This window comes from Dermacentor albipictus, chromosome 3, assembly GCF_038994185.2.
Source record: "Dermacentor albipictus isolate Rhodes 1998 colony chromosome 3, USDA_Dalb.pri_finalv2, whole genome shotgun sequence".
NCBI classification, from domain to species: domain Eukaryota; kingdom Metazoa; phylum Arthropoda; class Arachnida; order Ixodida; family Ixodidae; genus Dermacentor; species Dermacentor albipictus.
The window spans coordinates 131,865,101-131,882,861 of NC_091823.1; the positions used below are offsets into that span (position 1 = coordinate 131,865,101).

Here is a 17,761-nt window from a genome sequence, read left to right on the forward strand (position 1 = left end):
GAACAGATATTTGTCCAGTGAAGCACAATAAGAACAACAGTTTTACAGAATGTCGTATGGGTGTGGTATATCAAATTCCCCTTAGCTGTGGCCAGTTCTACGTAGGGCAAACGGGACGGTGTATCAATCAGAGGCTAATGGAGCATAAAAGGTCGTTAACCGGTGGATCGCCTTCTAATCTTTCGCTACATTGCCGAGATTGTAACTGCAAGCCAAAGTTAGATGAATGCGCGATACTCTACAGGCATAAGAATGAAGATACGCGTCTTATGGTAGAGGCATGGCATATCTATAATGGTGGAAGTGCGTGCGTCAGTCAGCCTTCGATTACTTTACATAAGGAAGAGATTAAGTGTCTTAACAGTTATCTCTCACGTAGACCAGCACGTGTACCCGATTGACACGTGGTGTTACCTTTCCTGAGCATGCGCAGATGAGTTTTGTGTCTTCTTTCATTTTTCGCCTCAGTGCTCCCTTCAGTTGATAGTCGGCGTTCGTGTTGTCCACTTCTCTACTCTGTGTCCTGTCTGCACGCCTCACTTCTAGTTTGCATTATGAATCCTTACCAACTAGCTCAGCTTTCTGTCGTTATAGGCCCAGGAAGAGTCTGATGGCCTTTTTGTCTGTAGGCCTTGAAAACTTTGTGATGGTTGCGATTTTCTCAGGATCAGGTCTGACACCTGTGTGACTTAAAACGTGGCCCAAAAACTGCAGTTCTTCATAGCCGAAGTAGTACTTTACAAGTTTTAAGGTAAGCCCAGCGGCCCGTATAGATTGACGAGCCGATCTTAGGCGTCTGAGATATTCATCAAATGTGTCAGAATAAACAATTACATCGTCTTGGTAGACTAAGCAAGTCTTCCCTTAAGGCCTGAGAGAACAGTATCCATTAGCCTTTGGAACGTGGCTGGGGCGGAGCACAAACCAAAAGAGAAAACTTTGAATTCATGGAGCCCATCAGGCGTTACAAAATCAGCCTTTTCGAGATCCCGCTCATCGACCTCTATTTGCTAGTATCCACTTTTTAAGTCCATAGATGAGAAGTAACGTGCATACCATGGCCTGTAGAGTGAATCGTCGGTGCGTGAGAAGGTATACACATCTTTTTTTTTTTCGTAACCCAATATAGCTTGCGATAATCGATACAAAACCAAAGGCTACCATCCTTCTTCTTAACGAGTACAACGGGCGATGTCCAAGTGCTTTTTGACAGATGGATGACATCTTCTAGCAATTTCTTGACTTGCTGCTGTAGTGCTTTACGCTCTTTCTCAGCTACGCGATACAGATGCTGCCGGATGGGTATTGCTGTTTCCTGCGTAATGATGCGGTGTTTCGTCAGTGGTGTTCGATTCACTCGGGTCATTCTAGAGAAGCAGTCCTTAAAATCTTCAAGCAGTTCCCTGATACTTTGTTGCTGTTGTGGCGCTAAACCTAAGTGAACGTCGACGATGGGTGCATGTGACATCGTGTCGGTGGTCGATTCCTCTTTTACAGCAAAGCAGTGTTGATCATGGTCGATTTGGTCAATGTATGCCAGCCACAGCTGTGCCTTTACTGGTGTGTCGGCGTTCGTTGGTGAAATTTGTCAGAAGTACCTCTGTGCGACCGCCGATTATGCTGACGACACCCCGAGCGATGGCAACACCAGGATGGAGCAGAAGCGCAGTTAATTGTTCGTCTACACCGTCCTTGTTCAGCTGTTCTCCGCAACATCCGGAGGCAAGGCTGCATGATAGTGGTGGTATGCAGACATCGTCGTCGGTGACACGTAACGATGTACGTTGGCGCTCTTCGTCGTGGCTCATGTCTGTACTAGTTGACAAGGTTATCTGGCCATCCCATATGTTAACCACGTTGCCGTACTCCAGCAAGAAGTTCATTCCTAGGATGAGTGGTCTGCAGCACTCTTTTATAATCATAAAAGTGGCGACAAAAGCTGTATTTACTATCCGGAGTCATGCAGTACATTTTCCTGTAGGTGTCATTATTTGGCCCCCGGCATTTCGAATATAAAGGACCGTCCATTGCATATTGACTTTCCTAAGCCGGTCTGCGAACTGCTCACTCTTTATGGAAAAGTCTCCGCCAGTATAAACTAAAGCTGTCACGTCACGCCAATCAATCGTTAAGAGCAGGTCGGCACTCACAAATTCGGCGGCGTTCCTTTTCATGGGCTTCTTCTGCTCGTTTCTAAGTAAGAATGGGGGACTTAAGGTGGTTCGACGACTTGCAACCTTTCCTCCGGAGGTCACTGATTTCACTTTGCCCGCCGTGGGCTTGAAAAGCGGCCTCTTACTGCATTGGCAAAACTGCGACGGTTCAGCGAATAATAACGTAACGGAGACTGCAAGCGCAACCGGAGATTAGCTTAGTTGCCTTTTTCCCGAGTGACAATGTCGTCAAAGCCTGGATGTCTCTCTGGAAATTGTTGCGGAGTGGCAGGTGACGTGTCCTGAATACCACCCTGGCGATGAGGGCAAAAACGATAAGTATGCCCTGGTTCGTCACAGTGAAAATACAATGGTTGGCGATCCGCAGTGCGCCATACGTCGGTCCTGCGAAGCAAGGGTCACCTGAAATGCCCCATCTTTATGCAGGTAGCAATACGGGGCCGCTGGTGGTACTGCTGCGCAGGCACGGTAGAAACCGGGCAATGAACAGCGTCTGCGTAGCTGTATGCGCGCGACTCGAAGCGTGGCTCGGAACACGGTTCAGCGAGTGGCTCAGGTGATGCAAATGCTTGCCGGATTTCTTGGCGGACGACTTAGGTGACCGAAGCTATAGTAAAATCCTTCAGTGTGACAGTTTGCTTCGCAGTCTCCTCATGCACGATGTCTCTTATTACTTGATGCAGCGAGGTCTCGTCTGTCACTGTCACTACTGCGGCTCCTGCAGGCGCATCGTTAGTCAGGCATTCGTATTGCCGGCAACACTGCTGCAGGGCCCGCTCGATTGCTTTGGCTTCCTTACTGAATTATTCCACTGTTGTTGGCGGGTTACGCACGAGACCAGCGAATAGCTGTTCTTTGAAGCCGCGCATGAGATGGCTCAGCTTCTTCGAATCAGGCATGTTGGGATCCGCGCGGCAAAACCAACGAGACATGTCCTCGGCAAACATTGAAACACTTTCGTTGGGCTTCTGTATGCGCAACTCGAGTAGGCGTTGTGCATTATCTCGGTGATCAGTGCTTCCGTAGGTATCAAGTCGCCGACGGTAAAATTCATCCAAAGTTGTCAAATGTGCCTCACTGTTTTGGAACCATGTCTTTGCACTACCTTCAAGAGCGCTGTACACATTGGAAAGCTTCTGGTCCGGACGCCACTGATTGACCTTAGCTACGCGTTCGTACTGGTCCAGCCAGTCTTCAGTGCCTTCATACGTGTCACCGTGGAAGTTTGTGGGGACTAGTTGTTTTCAACAGTCACGTGTGTTGGATTTGCCAGTACCATTTCCTGAGCCGGAGAGGTCGCTGACAAATTTCCTTTCAGGAGGGCGAATTCCGGGCACAGACTTTGCAGGCGGCGGCTTGCGCGGTACACAGGTGTCTCGAGGCGTGGACGATGTCTTGAAGCGCTGGATGCAGGGCTACTCACAGGAGTCGTCCCTATCATTCTGCGATGATGCGATAGCCAACGCCTCCACCAGTGTCACGGCTCACTAGAGACAAGAGTGGAGAGCGGTATTTAATCGAGAGAATTTGGACAAGCGCTCAGTTCAGTCGTCTTCTTCTCTACCACCTCCCTTGCACACACGAGGTCGTGGTCTTCGTCGTCAGCGTGGTCGGTCACAGATGGCGTCGCAGCAATATATTGAACATTACTGAAATTTACCTGGCTAACCACACATTCCGCGCAAGCGGGGACAATTCATTATCTACACCATTCACCCAAGAGACCAGTGTACCACAAGGGGGCGTACTCAGTGACGCACTGTTTGTTGTAAAAATGAATGAAATACCTACAGCTATTTCACGCACATTCTTATATTATGCATGCAGCGATAATTTGAGGACAGGCTTCAAATAATGGAATATAGACATCTGCCAACGACGGGGGCCGCTTGAACGAAGGAAGTTCTCTACATGGGTATATGAACATTGTTCTTAAGTAAATACCCTGAAGAGTAATTGTGTACTCTTCTTAAACAAGAAAGGCGTAGTGCAAGCCCAAGGTGTTGCGTATGAATAGAAATCAGATATCTGTGAGCAGCGAGCACAAATTTCTATGAATTGCTCTAGACATTATCCTTATCTTATATATGTGAAGGTCAAGTCCTTGAAAACAAAGGCCTTTTAAAACTTCTTGCGCACACAACATCAGATTGCCAGCGGGAGTGCCTCCTGACTTGTACAACTGTTTTCTGCCCACGCCTTGACTACGGTTCTATATTGTTAATCTCCATGACCTGCAGCCCGCAAAACCATGGGCCTCGAGATCCGCTCCCGTTACTCCGAGATAGTCGGCCTTCTAGCTCACGATTAGAAGGAATTCGTCATTCTCTTCGACATAGGCCCCCCAAAAGAGGATATTCCAGCTTCGTTATTTTTTGGGGTTAGAAAGTAAATACCGATTGTTTATGAAATAGAAACTAGCAAATAATATGCCTAGAATTGAAGAATATAAAACAAGATTACCAGGATTACAGTAGCTTTACCTTTTCTTTTTTGCGTGTGAATTGTAAAGCTGAGAGTTCCTCGCCTTGGAAAGCATATTTTATTGAGTGTGAGTCCATCATTAAAAATTTGCCTCTAACTATCATATTCATTCTGCACAAAGGTACGCGTTCCTTCAGTTGGCTTATTAGGCAGTATAAAATGCTGCTTGTCCTTGCACGTTCAGAAATGCGAGAACGACAAAGAAGAAGATATCTCTCTCGTACGTCGGTCCGCTCTCTGCATCGAGTGATAAAAAAGCATCGAATATGGTAAGCCCCTCTCAACATATCTTCGGCTTCCTACAGTTCAGTCGTAGCCTGATTTCTCAGGCGAGCTATATTTGTGCGGATGTGTTTTAAAATCTCGAAGTGGTCTTCCTGATTGTAAGCATGGTGCGCAAAAAAACAGCGCGCTTTTCCTCGTGGTGAATCTTTATATTTCAAATCAAATATTTCTGATGAGCTCTGAGAAGGTGGGCAAAATTTATAATAGTCAGTTTATAAAAGCTTCCTCCCTTTACTGTGTGCTACAGCTACCGTATGGTGTTTGTCGCGCCTGTAGATACTCTGTAAAAATATGAGCTTAAATACACCAATTTGTTTTGAATGCAGGGTGCCGAACCGAACATTTTTTGGTTTCATTTCTGGTTTGGCATAGCCTTTCTAAAGTTCGGTCCAGGGTCAGCTCGGGAGTGTAAATTATAACCGACTCGAACCGGTTCGGAACATATTAAACTGGTTATCTCGCGTGCAATAGGGCTTGGAAATAAACAAAAACCTAGGGCGAATATAGCGGTAAATGCGAGAGAAATTTGTCAGGCATTGCGTCGCACCACTTTTACATCCCAGGTCCATGATTCAAACCACGTTCATCGCATGGGAAAGTAGTGTTGAGAAGGTGGCTCGACACATGTCCTGCCCCGTCGAGGAGCGAAGTGCAACTGACCGTGTTTCGGAGCAGACCACGGTCAGCTGCACTACATACATTTAGCCATAAATTGTAAAACGTGATCTGCTGGCAAAATCTGTGAACTATTGTCATTTAATGATTTAGTACTAATTCACCAGATAAAGGTGTGACACACTTGATTGGTGAGCGAATATTTAGTCCAATTTATTTAGCGGATACAAAGGCGCACTTTCCTTCGTGTCTTTGCCTTACACTTTGATATTGCTAAAACTAATTAAAATAAAGTCACTGGGTTTTATGTGCCTCTTACGGGCGTCATATTATGTAATGTGTGGCATGCCATAGTTGGGGGCTCCGGCAGTTTGGACCACCTGGGGTTTATTGCTAAATTGAAGTACACGGGTGTTTTCGCATTTCGCCCCTATCTAAATGCGGCCGCCATGGCCGGCATTCGATCCCGCGACCTTGTGCTTTTGAGCCGAATACCATAGCCCTTATTTGCTATTGCTATCAGAGCTTCGCCATTCCGACTAAACTATAACTTCATTTACTTGTTTTACCGCCTTGACTATTGCTGTAGGGTCACTGCAGTAACCACGGTACGCTATTGGTCAGCAGGATATTATACATCCACCACCGCATTGCTGCAAAAACTTTGTTTTTTTTCATGAAATTATGAATTTATTCGTTCATTGCGCAGCAAATGACAAATGTTTTATGGTCACTGCAATGTACATTGATATCTTCTAAGTAAACGACACAAGCTATGTTCGTTGTTATATTGTGTCATAGCCTGTTATCCACCTTGTTATTTTCGTGCCAAAGTTGAAGTTGCTTTTCAATGAATAACTTATATTGTTTGTTCTTCATCAAATGTGTTTGGAGCGTTTGTTGCCTCAAGAAAGTCTGAACTAACACGCGTTGTTTTTAGAAATATATGGCATGTTTACTTTGTTTTCAAAAGAAAATGTAGAGAAACACTTTCAATCAAACGAGATGACAGACAGCTTATCGCATGCCTTTCTACTGTCGTCGTTCTTCATGTTAGCTGTGGATTAGGTGTACTGCGGGATGCTTCGATTTCACTGATATATTATTGAATTCTTTGGTATGCCACCTAAGCAATAGGACTTTTAAGGCATCTCCGCAAAGAATTCCTGCGGCACGCACGGTCTAGCTTAAACGAGCCGGGCTCGAGCTTGTCTCCGCCTTCAAACGAGGCCGCCTGCTGGGCACCAGTTGAGAAATCAGTGCGTTCAGTGCTCTTGCATGTACAAGCAGTTTCTGCATGACATGTTTATGCTGAAACTTAACGTGCATTATGTTTTTTTTTTATGACGATTCTGTTATACTGCTAGGCGAGTACAGAACCGGTTTCACCATGTGCCAGGCTTGTGCCGATGCTTGTATGATTCCGCAAGGTGCATGCTTCCTTTTCTAATTAAGCCAAACGTGTCGAACCCGTTTGCGCCCGACTAATTCTGGTTATAACCCAAACAAGTAGTGCTGCACCGCTTTTCGCTGCCACCTTCGGTCAAAACGATATTCTAGATTCGTCACCGCGTGGCCATTAGTGGGTCTGGCAAACACTCTAATGGTTAGATCTTGTACTCGTGCATGGATACCAAAAAAATTCAGACGTAGGCAGGGCCGCTGCAGCAGCACAACTGGTAGTGCAATGTACGCCTAATGCGGAAGTTGCACGTTTGGCTTCCACTGGTGACAATTTCCCTTGATCTTATCACTTTACCACTTGAGTTAAAAGCTTATGCTTTCTTTGGTTTCATGATCGGTTGGCTTAATATGCATGTTGCAAACGGAAAATCGGCGCCTGTGTTCCCCGTCTTCTAGTTCATTAGGTCAGGTATGCAGAGCCGGTTATTGTCTAGTGCCTCCTAGACATAAACCAGGCGCGCATCACCAGTTTTGAAATAATGACATATATGGTTAAACCAGGGGCGCTATAACGTACAACTATTCCAAACTTTTGTATTCCAATTCTGCTATCAGCCCTTCACGATTGGTCAAAAACTTTTTTTGACCACGCCCACTTCACCTGTTTGTCACGCGACGTCACGAAAACCGCGATACCTCCCCATATGATATGATGTGTACAGACTGGTTATGTATGATTTGACAGAAAAAAGAAAAACAGTTATTTCTGATTCAACCCCTTTTCGCCATTAGCCCTCGGCTATTGGTAAAAAGTTTTCGGGCTGCACCCACTTCACCTGCCTGTAACGCGACGTCACAAAACCGCACAAACTCACCGCGTCAAAGTGACGTTTACGCGATAAAGATGCATTAATATGCCGAAGAAAACTGAATTTTCTTCATAATAGCCACAGACTGCCCCGTTCCGAAAGGAATAAAAGATGGCTGCCACCGATCGCTGAGACGCTGGCCACTCGCACCTGCCGGAGAGCATGGGTGTATTTGCGTATAATAAAACTTCTTGGGTGGCCGTGTAACATTTTCGAGCCCTTTGGGCACGTTTACCCCCTCATTCTGCCAACTATTCTTTGCTGAGGGTCAGTTTTAGCATCATTCTTAAGCTTCCGTTGCATGCCGCTGTGATTTTTGACCAGCCACCACAAGTAAGGGAAAGCCGACCAATTGCAGACGCTGGCACCACCCTCTTCATCCGCTTATCGATTTTCAGTGCACTGGCTCCGCCCCAATGAATCCCTCTCCACTTGAGCGTTCTCCTCGCCTCTTGTCAGCCTATTAGATACGACAAGCCGCTCAGTGTAGGCAATGTTATTCGTTTTTCAAGCAAACAAAAGTGACCTCCTATGAACGAGGAGATCGTTTGATTGGTCTGTTCAGACAACCCTGCGGGTGACCGCCCGGTGCTTGCGTCGGTGGTTACGCAAATTTGACGTCAGGAGTTTGGAATAGAAACATATTGGAATAGTTTTAGGCTATAGGGCCCCAGATATGTATTACAATTTCTGTATAATGGCGTAGTCGTATGAATCGCTTAAAGCGACGCTTCTTTGAAGTACCCTCACTTGTACACAGCTCATAGCGGCAACGTGTGTTGTTGCTGAGCATTGAGTGGTTCTTCCGAGCTTGTGATCTAAGCTCGCTTCCTTTGATTCGTTGTAGAAATTTCGTGTACTAACCACCATCTCTATTGAATGTGCAGATGCTACAAAACAACGTGCGCAGCAAACGTGGTGAAACCCGCCGTGATAGTGCTTCGTGCGGCAAGACCTCTCGTCGCAGCTCTATCCTGAAAGGCTCGCCAGCCGCAAAAGACCTTCAGCCGCAACATCTTCGACGATACGGCGACAAACAGAAACAACTGCAGGGAGTGCCTGCTGGCCAGATGAACCCTGTTGGTAAGCCATCAGCGTAATCTGAAAAAAAAACCGAGTTTATGGGTGCAAATCCTTGTGCAAGAAACACGTCATCGACGTCAATTGGGAGTGGTCCCATCCATCTTTATCCTCGCGTGTTTTGCAGCTGTCTGGTAGCAATTAATACTTTCTAAGCGACAATAGTTATTTCAAGTCTCAATTATTATGAAGATTTATTCATACGCAGTTGCTATATCTCTGGCCAAATGCGATGCAGTAACTACAAGTATATGAGCTCATTACTGAAATTTTACTCCTCAGTTTCTCTCACCAATCGTGTCAGATTTGAAGAGGGTGGGAATGTGGGCACCACACCACTATTTTGCTTTAATAACAAGAGAGCTCTTACGAATGATGAACACCAACGTCATATTACAGAATAACACCGCGTTTTATTGAACACTCAGAAGGCTTTTTTTTTCGAGAGCCACGCTTCTGGTTCTGATCAAAAAACTACGAATGTGAAGGCAAAGCAATTCGCCAATGCAACTCCCCGAGATACATTCTGGTTTCAGTTGCTGTGTGTTCCCATGGCTGAGTAATCAATGAAGGGGGTTGGTCTAGTCGGTGTTCATGTAATTGCTGCGACATAGTTACTGTCGTGTACAAAGCTAACGGGAAAAAGTTGGGAAATGACAGAGTGCTAGTGCTGTGTCATGTCCCAACCTTCTTCCCATTAGCTTTACACGCGCTAGTAACTATGCCAGCGCAATTGCGTCTTCAGGCTCTTCAGACGATGGCGTTCGGGTATGGTGCAGTTCATGCGCCTAAAGTAGCACCAGGCGAATGGCGCAGTAAATTTTCTGTGTAATTTGCGATGCTCCACTTTCGTCTACCCTAAAAAGATGACGATTTGAGAAGATATGCTGCAGTTTCTTTACTACCAATAATAACAAATCGTCCCACTCAAGCATACGCCCAAAAAAGATAGTTGTTAGCAGACTGCGACATCCTTGATCATTCACGCACGATTTCTTCATGGATAACTGAAAAGTCAGCTCCCTAAACCAGGGGCCTAGATAGGTTGCCTGATGTCGCTCGTCCATGTGTCACAACATGTGTGTGTGTGTGCAGCACCGGTTAAGCTAAACTGGTTAACCTCCCTGCTTTTCCTTCTTTCTTTCCCTGGGAACAGTGTAATGCTTGTCACGATAGAGGCAAGAAATATTGGACGCTTACATCACTCATTGTCGCGTTGATAATTAAAAACGGGATGTGGTCAGCAATTATTTAGTGTTTTCTGCGCTGATTCCAAAATCATTTATTAAGTTAGTGTCTCACAACCATTTCGAATCCACAGAGACAAAGTTAACCGAGAATTCTAGCGTGTTGGGTGTTCTCCTAAGCGCTGGTAGATTTGGCGTAATAGCGAATGAAATGGGCCGCAAAACGTTGGAGGTCTGCACACTCCAGCCATCTGGTGATTGCACAGTGCAAGCCACTCACGTTCGCGCCTTTGCTCGCCCGCATACTGCCCGATCTGCCACCGTTTATTGGAATACCACACTCGCTAAAACTATATATTTTAAGAAGCTTGTTTACGGTGTTTGGTAATATAATTCGCTGTTCGCATGCTCGTTGCGGCCACCAGATGAACGGGAACCCCAACAGCAGACGCAGGAGGGCATGTCAAGCCGAGCTTTGCCTCTCCTCATGGTGGCCGGTATTTCAGTGGGTGCTTTGCTGGGTTGCATCATTCGAGTGACATACAGGCCTTGGAGCAAGCGGCAGATTATGTACGTCAGTTTCCCAGGTGAATATACATTGTTTACTTTTTCTGAATAAAAATTCCTGTGGAAGCATCAGTGCACTCCATTTTATGTGAATGTTTGAAAAAAAATTAAATTGATTGCTTGCCAAATCGCATTGCACAGAAAGATAACCAAATTTCATGGCTGGTTTATATTTTAGTCATTCTGATTAGAGCGTATGTTGAAAATCTCAAAGTGGGAATATTCTAACCTAAGGCTGGCAGCTGCTGAAGAGCACTGAAGAACCAGGAAGCTTGCAAGCACGCTTTTTGCAACACCAATACATTTGGCCGCCCACATTAAGAACGGATATACTTAAGCTGGTGCTTCGCATTTGAACGTGACCGGAGGTGAACATGTATCAAATTATATACACATTTTTGAATTAACTGTGCTGTCACTGCATGTTGTAGTGTATTTACTTTTCAATATTACAACCTTAGGCAAATGAAAAATTCGCATTGTCAGTGTTCGCACAGTTCAATCTAAAAAAGACTGTATTCTAGAAGCACCTATACGAAAAATAGATACATAGCATATTTGTAGTGGTTTGCTCTTCCTTTTGATTAAATCACAATTATTTTAGTCGTAGTGGTTATTTGTGGAGGCAGTCAATTTTTCGTCGAGTCTTACTATACCTTCTTGAATTATTGTGCGGACCGATTGAGTTCACCTGCTGTAATTGAACGCGACAGAATATTAACTTCATCCCATTTGTCAGCAGCATAGTTCTCGAGAATTAGGCCGGCGAAGTAGTCGTCAGCACTCCGATCACACCGATGGGGGTTTCACGATGTTAGTAACCTAACTAATGCTTTGAGAACGCGGGCTCTGGTCATGGTAAGCTTATAGTATTCGCAAAACCTACCATGCTTCTCGTAATTTTGCTAGCAATCTCTTGTTCCGTGGTGATCGCTTGTGGCATCAGGGGTCGAACGACGCAGTATCTTTAGTAAAATGTTCAAAGAGCTATCCTCGACCACATATGTGCTACCAGAATTAAGCTCCGTTTTTAGGATCATCAGAACCCTGAACCAGGAAGCCAAGCTTTATTTCTCACGGCTTCTATGAGGAAAATGCGCGCTCGAAATTACGAAATATTCTTCGTCCCCCATTTATAGAAGTGTGTGGTATATCGAGGTTCGGAATATATTCCGTGTAATTGCGGAATAATGTAGGTACCCTCTTTTATGTTGCTTAAGTTTGACACTGCAGTGCTCAATGCGTTTTCGTCGTTGCTTGTGTCTGCACTGCATTCACGTGCATGCGTTGCTGTGAAAGAATTGGCGAATAAGTCCATCTTTTTTTCGGCGCAGGTGAACTGTTCGACCGCATGATGACAGGAGTGTCCATACCTCTAATGAGCTCGAGCGTTGTGGCCGCACTGGCAAGCAGCCGGCTATCGGTCTCAGGAAGGGTGGGCGTTTGTGCGCTCTTTCTGTCGCTCCTCTGCAAGTGCTTGGCTGTGGCTGGAGCCATCGGCATTGCTGCATTTCTAACCCCGGGACAGGCAGTGCATCTGGAGACGGATCTTCCGTATGTCACTCCTGACATGCGGCTCTCTGCGGTCGCCATAGACCGATTACTGGACCTGATTAGGTAAGACGCTCCAGAAAGACATCTCATTTTGACCATCGTGCGAAGAAGATATTTACGTTCTGCTAGCACTGTTGCGCAGAATAATGTCTTCTCCATATGTACTGGTAAACTACATTATGTTAAAGTTAAAGTGAACTGAACCTGTTCAGTGTCTTCGGTCCCATAGTCAGAGCCCATACCAAGGCTCTACATCACCACGAGAAGCTATAAAGCAACAAGGTGACCAGATGTTACTTCACTAAATTTTTCTGTCTTGCATGGGTCCTTGAACATCTATTGTATTTTTGTGGAAAAGAAAGAACCCACTAGTTCAGCTTCTAATTTCATCGCCTAAAGAAAATAACGAAGGACGCGTGCGATCGTCTATGTATGGGCAATGCATAGGATTGGCTCTGTAATGCTAATAATTTTGCGCTGATGGATCTTAGGACTGGCTTCTGGCAAACTGCTGTCTATCAGAGGGCTCATCAAGAGCAGACCAAATTTATAGCCCCAGACAGCCGGTTCAAGTTCACACGAGTGGACACTCCATTCAGACTTTGCTTTGCGCCTGTGATGTTCCAGTGCCTGATGCACACGGTCTTCTTAGATTTAAAGTGGCAGACATGCGTTGTCTACTTTGATGACGTCGTAATATTTGCCACATATTCATACGATCATCTTAAGTGGTTTCGGGCAGTATCAAAGACGACGAACTTATCTGGGCTCACTGTGAAGACGGAGGAGTGCTGCATTGTGTACAAGGAGCTCCTTTTCCTGCTTCGCGTCACAAGCAAGTGTTGAGTGCGTCCCAATCCACAGAAGACAATTACCATCGCTAAGTTACCCAAACTGTTCGCAAGAAGAAATGTTCAGATTCCATGGCCTATGCAAACTTTTCACGCATTAGGAAGCCATTGTTCTATATCTCAAAACCCTGCGTCGACTTTGAGGGGAAAGCCCCATCGGAAGGCGTATTCCAACGACGGAATTGAAAAGAGACGGAGTTGAAAAGGTCCTGGTATACGCCACTCGGTCCCTGAAAAGCTGAAGCGAATTATTCCGCGATTGAAAAATATTGCCCTTGTGATAATGCTGGTTACAGCGAAATTTCGGCCTTACCTATACTGCAAACACCTAAAAGTCCTAAACGACCACCACGACCTGTGTTGGCTTGCCAACCTAAAGGACCCTTGAAAACGACTAACACGATGGAGTCTCAGGCTAAGAATTCTGCATCACCGTTTTCTATAGGCCCGGATAGAAAGTGTGATGCCGCTGCTTGTATAGAGCAACTATATATCTACCGTCGCAAGAGGAACATGACGATGGTACCTGCCTCGGAACGATAATTGACAACGACATCACGAGACAGTAACGAGCTGACCCGGGGTTAAACAGCTTTCTGAAATACTTAGAGGGGAAAACCGAAATGACACCTAGGGTATTTAAAAGTACGTTGTGCGTGTTTTCGCTGCGAAACGAAGACCACCTATTCTCGCCGTTACGTGCAAACCGTTGTGCCTTTAGCTTTGAGGTGCGCCATACATGACGATCCAACCACTGGGTACCTTAGTTTCTACCGCACGTTCTCTAGGATTCAGGATAAGCATTGTTTGACGCGTCTGACGAGCGACGTCAGCCATTACGTCTATTCAGGCCGAACCTGTCAGCGACACTAGACGCCGCACAGTCCAGGAAGATCCCTGCAGCAGATCAACCTATATTGCCGTCCGCTCCAAAAAATGGGATGTACTTATTGCGTCCTTTCTGACGTCAGCACACGGGAATAAGTGAACTGTCATGGCTACTGATTACTTTACACGCAGAAACGCAGAAACGAATGCCCTACCCAAAAAAGTTAGTGAGGTTGAGGTCGAGAAACAGCCTGCATCGGCATCCAAAACCCAGCACCCCAGAAGTCTCAATCACTGACAGCGTACGGCTTCTTCAACGAAGGTGACTCAAGCTAGTCTGCAGTACAGCGAGATGATTCACTACAAGACGGCAACTTACTACCCGCAGATGAATGGCCTTGCAAGGTGACGAATGAAACTCTCCGACATGTTAGCGATATACCTCGATATAGAAGACTATAACTGGGATGCGGCCCTTTCGTACGTAACCCTCGTTTACAGCACGGCATTTCAAGAAACAATGCAGACCACGTCTTTATACAGGTTTGCAAACGATAGCTCTCAATGCAAAGTTTACGCATGCTACCTGCGAAGAAAATCTGGACATTGCCGTGAGCCTCCATTGCGCCGAATAAGCACAACTCGCCTACATGCACATTAAAAACCAGCAAAAGATGCACAAAGGATGCTGCAAACTTCGATTGCGCTACGTGGAATACCAGATAGCCACTGTGTTTGGATTTGAGCCTTGTTGTGTCGGCTGGCGCTCATCTTGATAAGAGCACACTGCGCAGTGCCCACGCGCCACTAAGTGTTAAAAGCAGGGTGCCACTTGCTAGCGCCCCTCTTTCTTGCCGGGCCTCAACCCACAAGCATGGGTTAATAAACGTCATTCACCCGGATCTTGTCTGATCCTGTCGGCACGCCTGGCGCAAAACGTAACAAACCTCAATATGTTGTTCAGGGTACAGTGAACAACAAGAAAATGCAACGTTATTTTAAACCATACAAGATTCTCCGACGCATTCGCCCACTGTATATGAGGTCATGCCGGATGACATTACGCACTAACAACGGCTCTGTTCACCACTTGAATTTGTCTATGTTGTGAGCCTCAAACCGTTCTACCAGCGTAACGCCCACTGGGACTAATTATTTTTCGTTCTTTGTTGTATTTTTTTACATTTAAATAAGCAATTTTTGCTATGGCGTAATGTACGTAGCATCACGACAATTTGAAGAAGGTGGGACGAGAAATTGGGGCGGATTCGCACGCGTAAATTGTTCACCCTTATTCTGCCAACCGCTTCTCCCCCGCTAACAGTCGTCAAACTTTGCGCTAGGCGCAAGGCGCTCTTGCGCAATTGAATGTTATCTTTTATTTTCGATAATTCACTCTAGTGTATAGGTTGTTGGCGAACCTTCTGTGGTTGGATTGCATTAGGACACGCGCTTATAACTTAAGGACAGGCGTTCATAAGCTCTTATTCTTAGTGGCAGCGGCTAGATCCCTGTGTCGTCGACCTGGACTACAGCGGGTAAACGTCTATTTTACAACTAGTGCAATGAACTTTTAAATCAAAAATTTCCTTACCTCTTAGTTCAATTTTCCCGCTGCTCCTGCTAGTCCTGACAGTTGTCTTGCCGAACCGCTAGACGAATGCGTTTTGCCCTCAACGAATCTGGATAATGCCTCGCCCACGCGCATTACACCTTTTTGCTCATCGTCTCAAATTTCCATCTGCCACCCTCACCGTGTTTTCCTTAACCCATTAGGGACCGGTTTCTTTTTTTTTCTTGCTATCTTGAAATAAATGTCATATCTTAGCTTACATTTACACTAATAATTCACTTGCAAGAAAATATTACTCTTCCCTAATTAGTTTTTGAAATATAGTCCGTGACCATATGGTCACACTGGGCCCTTACGCTACAGAAAAATAAGAGAAGTTAAAAACATTTTTTCAAGCCATGAAACATCAGAAAAAATATATATAGCTAATAGTCGAGCACATAATAATAATAATAATAATAATAATAATAATAATAATAATAATAATAATAATAATAATAATAATAATAATAATAATAATAATAATAATAATAATAATAATAATAATAATAATAATAATAATAATAATAATAATAATAATAATATAATAATAATAATAATAATAATAATATCCTTCATTTCATGAAAATAGTGTTATATGGTTTAAATCATGGAATACACATGCCGACGTCATACTTTGTGCATTGTGTGTGCACAACGCTGTTGCAATTATCTCATGCACACCTCCACCTCTTGCCATTAGGTATTGGTGCAACAAAGTGGGCCACTTCGTCATACCGTGTACCAGTCAGGACATCACCAGTCTTTGGTATTCTGCGTTGACCAGGTCCTCTAGGCTTACTGTCCCATCGCATTGTGCAATTTGCCTGCGGAATTCCACCTGCATGACGTTGAACCCTGTGCTACGAATTACCGCCCAAGCGTTGCTGGTAGATACATCACAAACTCATGTGAAAATCAGCCACCACCACTTTTTGTCACGTATTGCAATCCTATAGGCACCTGCATTTGCATCCATCTGGTCCATACCTCCTATAAATCTTGTACTTAGCAACAGTGTTTGGATGGGCCACCTTGATTCGCTTCTTCTCAATATACGAGTACCTGCCCTATCGAGTACAGCGTTGTCAAAAAGATCGAACAACACAACAGGTGAAAAGTCGCTGTAAGCAGCAAAGTTTGGTTCGGGAAATATGCCAAGGCTTGTCTGGAGATCACCCTTCGTCCACTTATGGGCAGTGGATAATTTTGCCGGAATGGCCGCATCAACTACAGAAGAAGAAACCTCTGATATTCTGTCACCTTGCTCGCCGGGGTCCTCATCATCCGAGTCACATCCACCAATGCGGCGTTCTTCAGAGAAAACTGTTTCAGCGCCGGTTAATAGCTACCACCTGCTTAGAATGTCAATGAGCCCACCTGAGTCTTCATCGGCCGAGTTTTCATCCGAATAGGTGCTAGCCTCTGACGGCCCGATATAAATCACTGACACGTCGTCATGTTCCTCTACGACTGCTTCGCCATTCCTTCCAACATCAACCTATTCAGACAATGAAATGAGAAATAACCACTGCGAGAACGCGCCACCAGCCGTGCACGAGATGAGAATGAAGTTAAAAAAAAAGTTAGGTAGCCTAAAAGCCCAGCGTGACCATATGGCAACGCGCAACATAACGCGCTCGTTCATGGATAAATCAAACATTAATCTTTCACAAATGGTCATCGAAGGTCACATATTCAAAGAGCAATACGGAGGTAAGGATATATGAATATTGCTTAAACAAGTAGTAAAAAACACACACTTACCCATTGGAGCGATGCATGGCAACGCTACTCGCAGAGCAACACTTATTCCTGCCTTTGCGAGGGGCCCCCACAAAACGACTGACAGCTGCTGCCTCTTGGTATCCATAAAGGGAACTCTAATCTGTCAAACGGCACCTCAAAGGCGATTTTGGTGCCGTTTTGTTAATCTAAATAATTAAAATCCACTGTGCAGACTAACGTGACCATATGGTCACGCTGGTCTTTAATGGGTTAAACGAATGCGTGTATTCTAGCCAAGGTTGCGTCACCGTCACGCATTCTGTGTCGTATTGTTGCCATGTCTGCTGGCTAATCCTTTAGCGACTGGCCGTATACACTCTTAGGCAAAGTTACACCCTTTGGCTTGCCCCTTCTGCCACACAACAATAATCGTTATCTGCCTTGATGCGTTTCCTTTCTTTAACGCTACGAGCCCGGAACTTTCCAGTAACGAACGGCACGCGCGTTATCAGAAGGGGCACTC

At 45.2% G+C, this 17,761-nt stretch overlaps 1 protein-coding gene across 1 annotated transcript in view; it reads left to right on the forward strand.

Annotated features, from left to right (window-relative positions):
- The first annotated feature begins 4,857 nt into the window (after positions 1–4,857).
- LOC135896283 (excitatory amino acid transporter-like) overlaps positions 4,858–17,761 on the forward strand; it is a 69,958-nt gene continuing 57,054 nt past the window's right edge. Inside the window, exons 1-4 of the mRNA XM_065424641.1 lie at positions 4,858–4,927; positions 8,719–8,914; positions 10,524–10,685; positions 12,000–12,282. Of these exons, the coding sequence (XP_065280713.1) occupies positions 4,925–4,927; positions 8,719–8,914; positions 10,524–10,685; positions 12,000–12,282 (644 nt within the window). The 5' untranslated portion in view covers positions 4,858–4,924. The remainder of the gene's footprint in view (positions 4,928–8,718; positions 8,915–10,523; positions 10,686–11,999; positions 12,283–17,761) is intronic.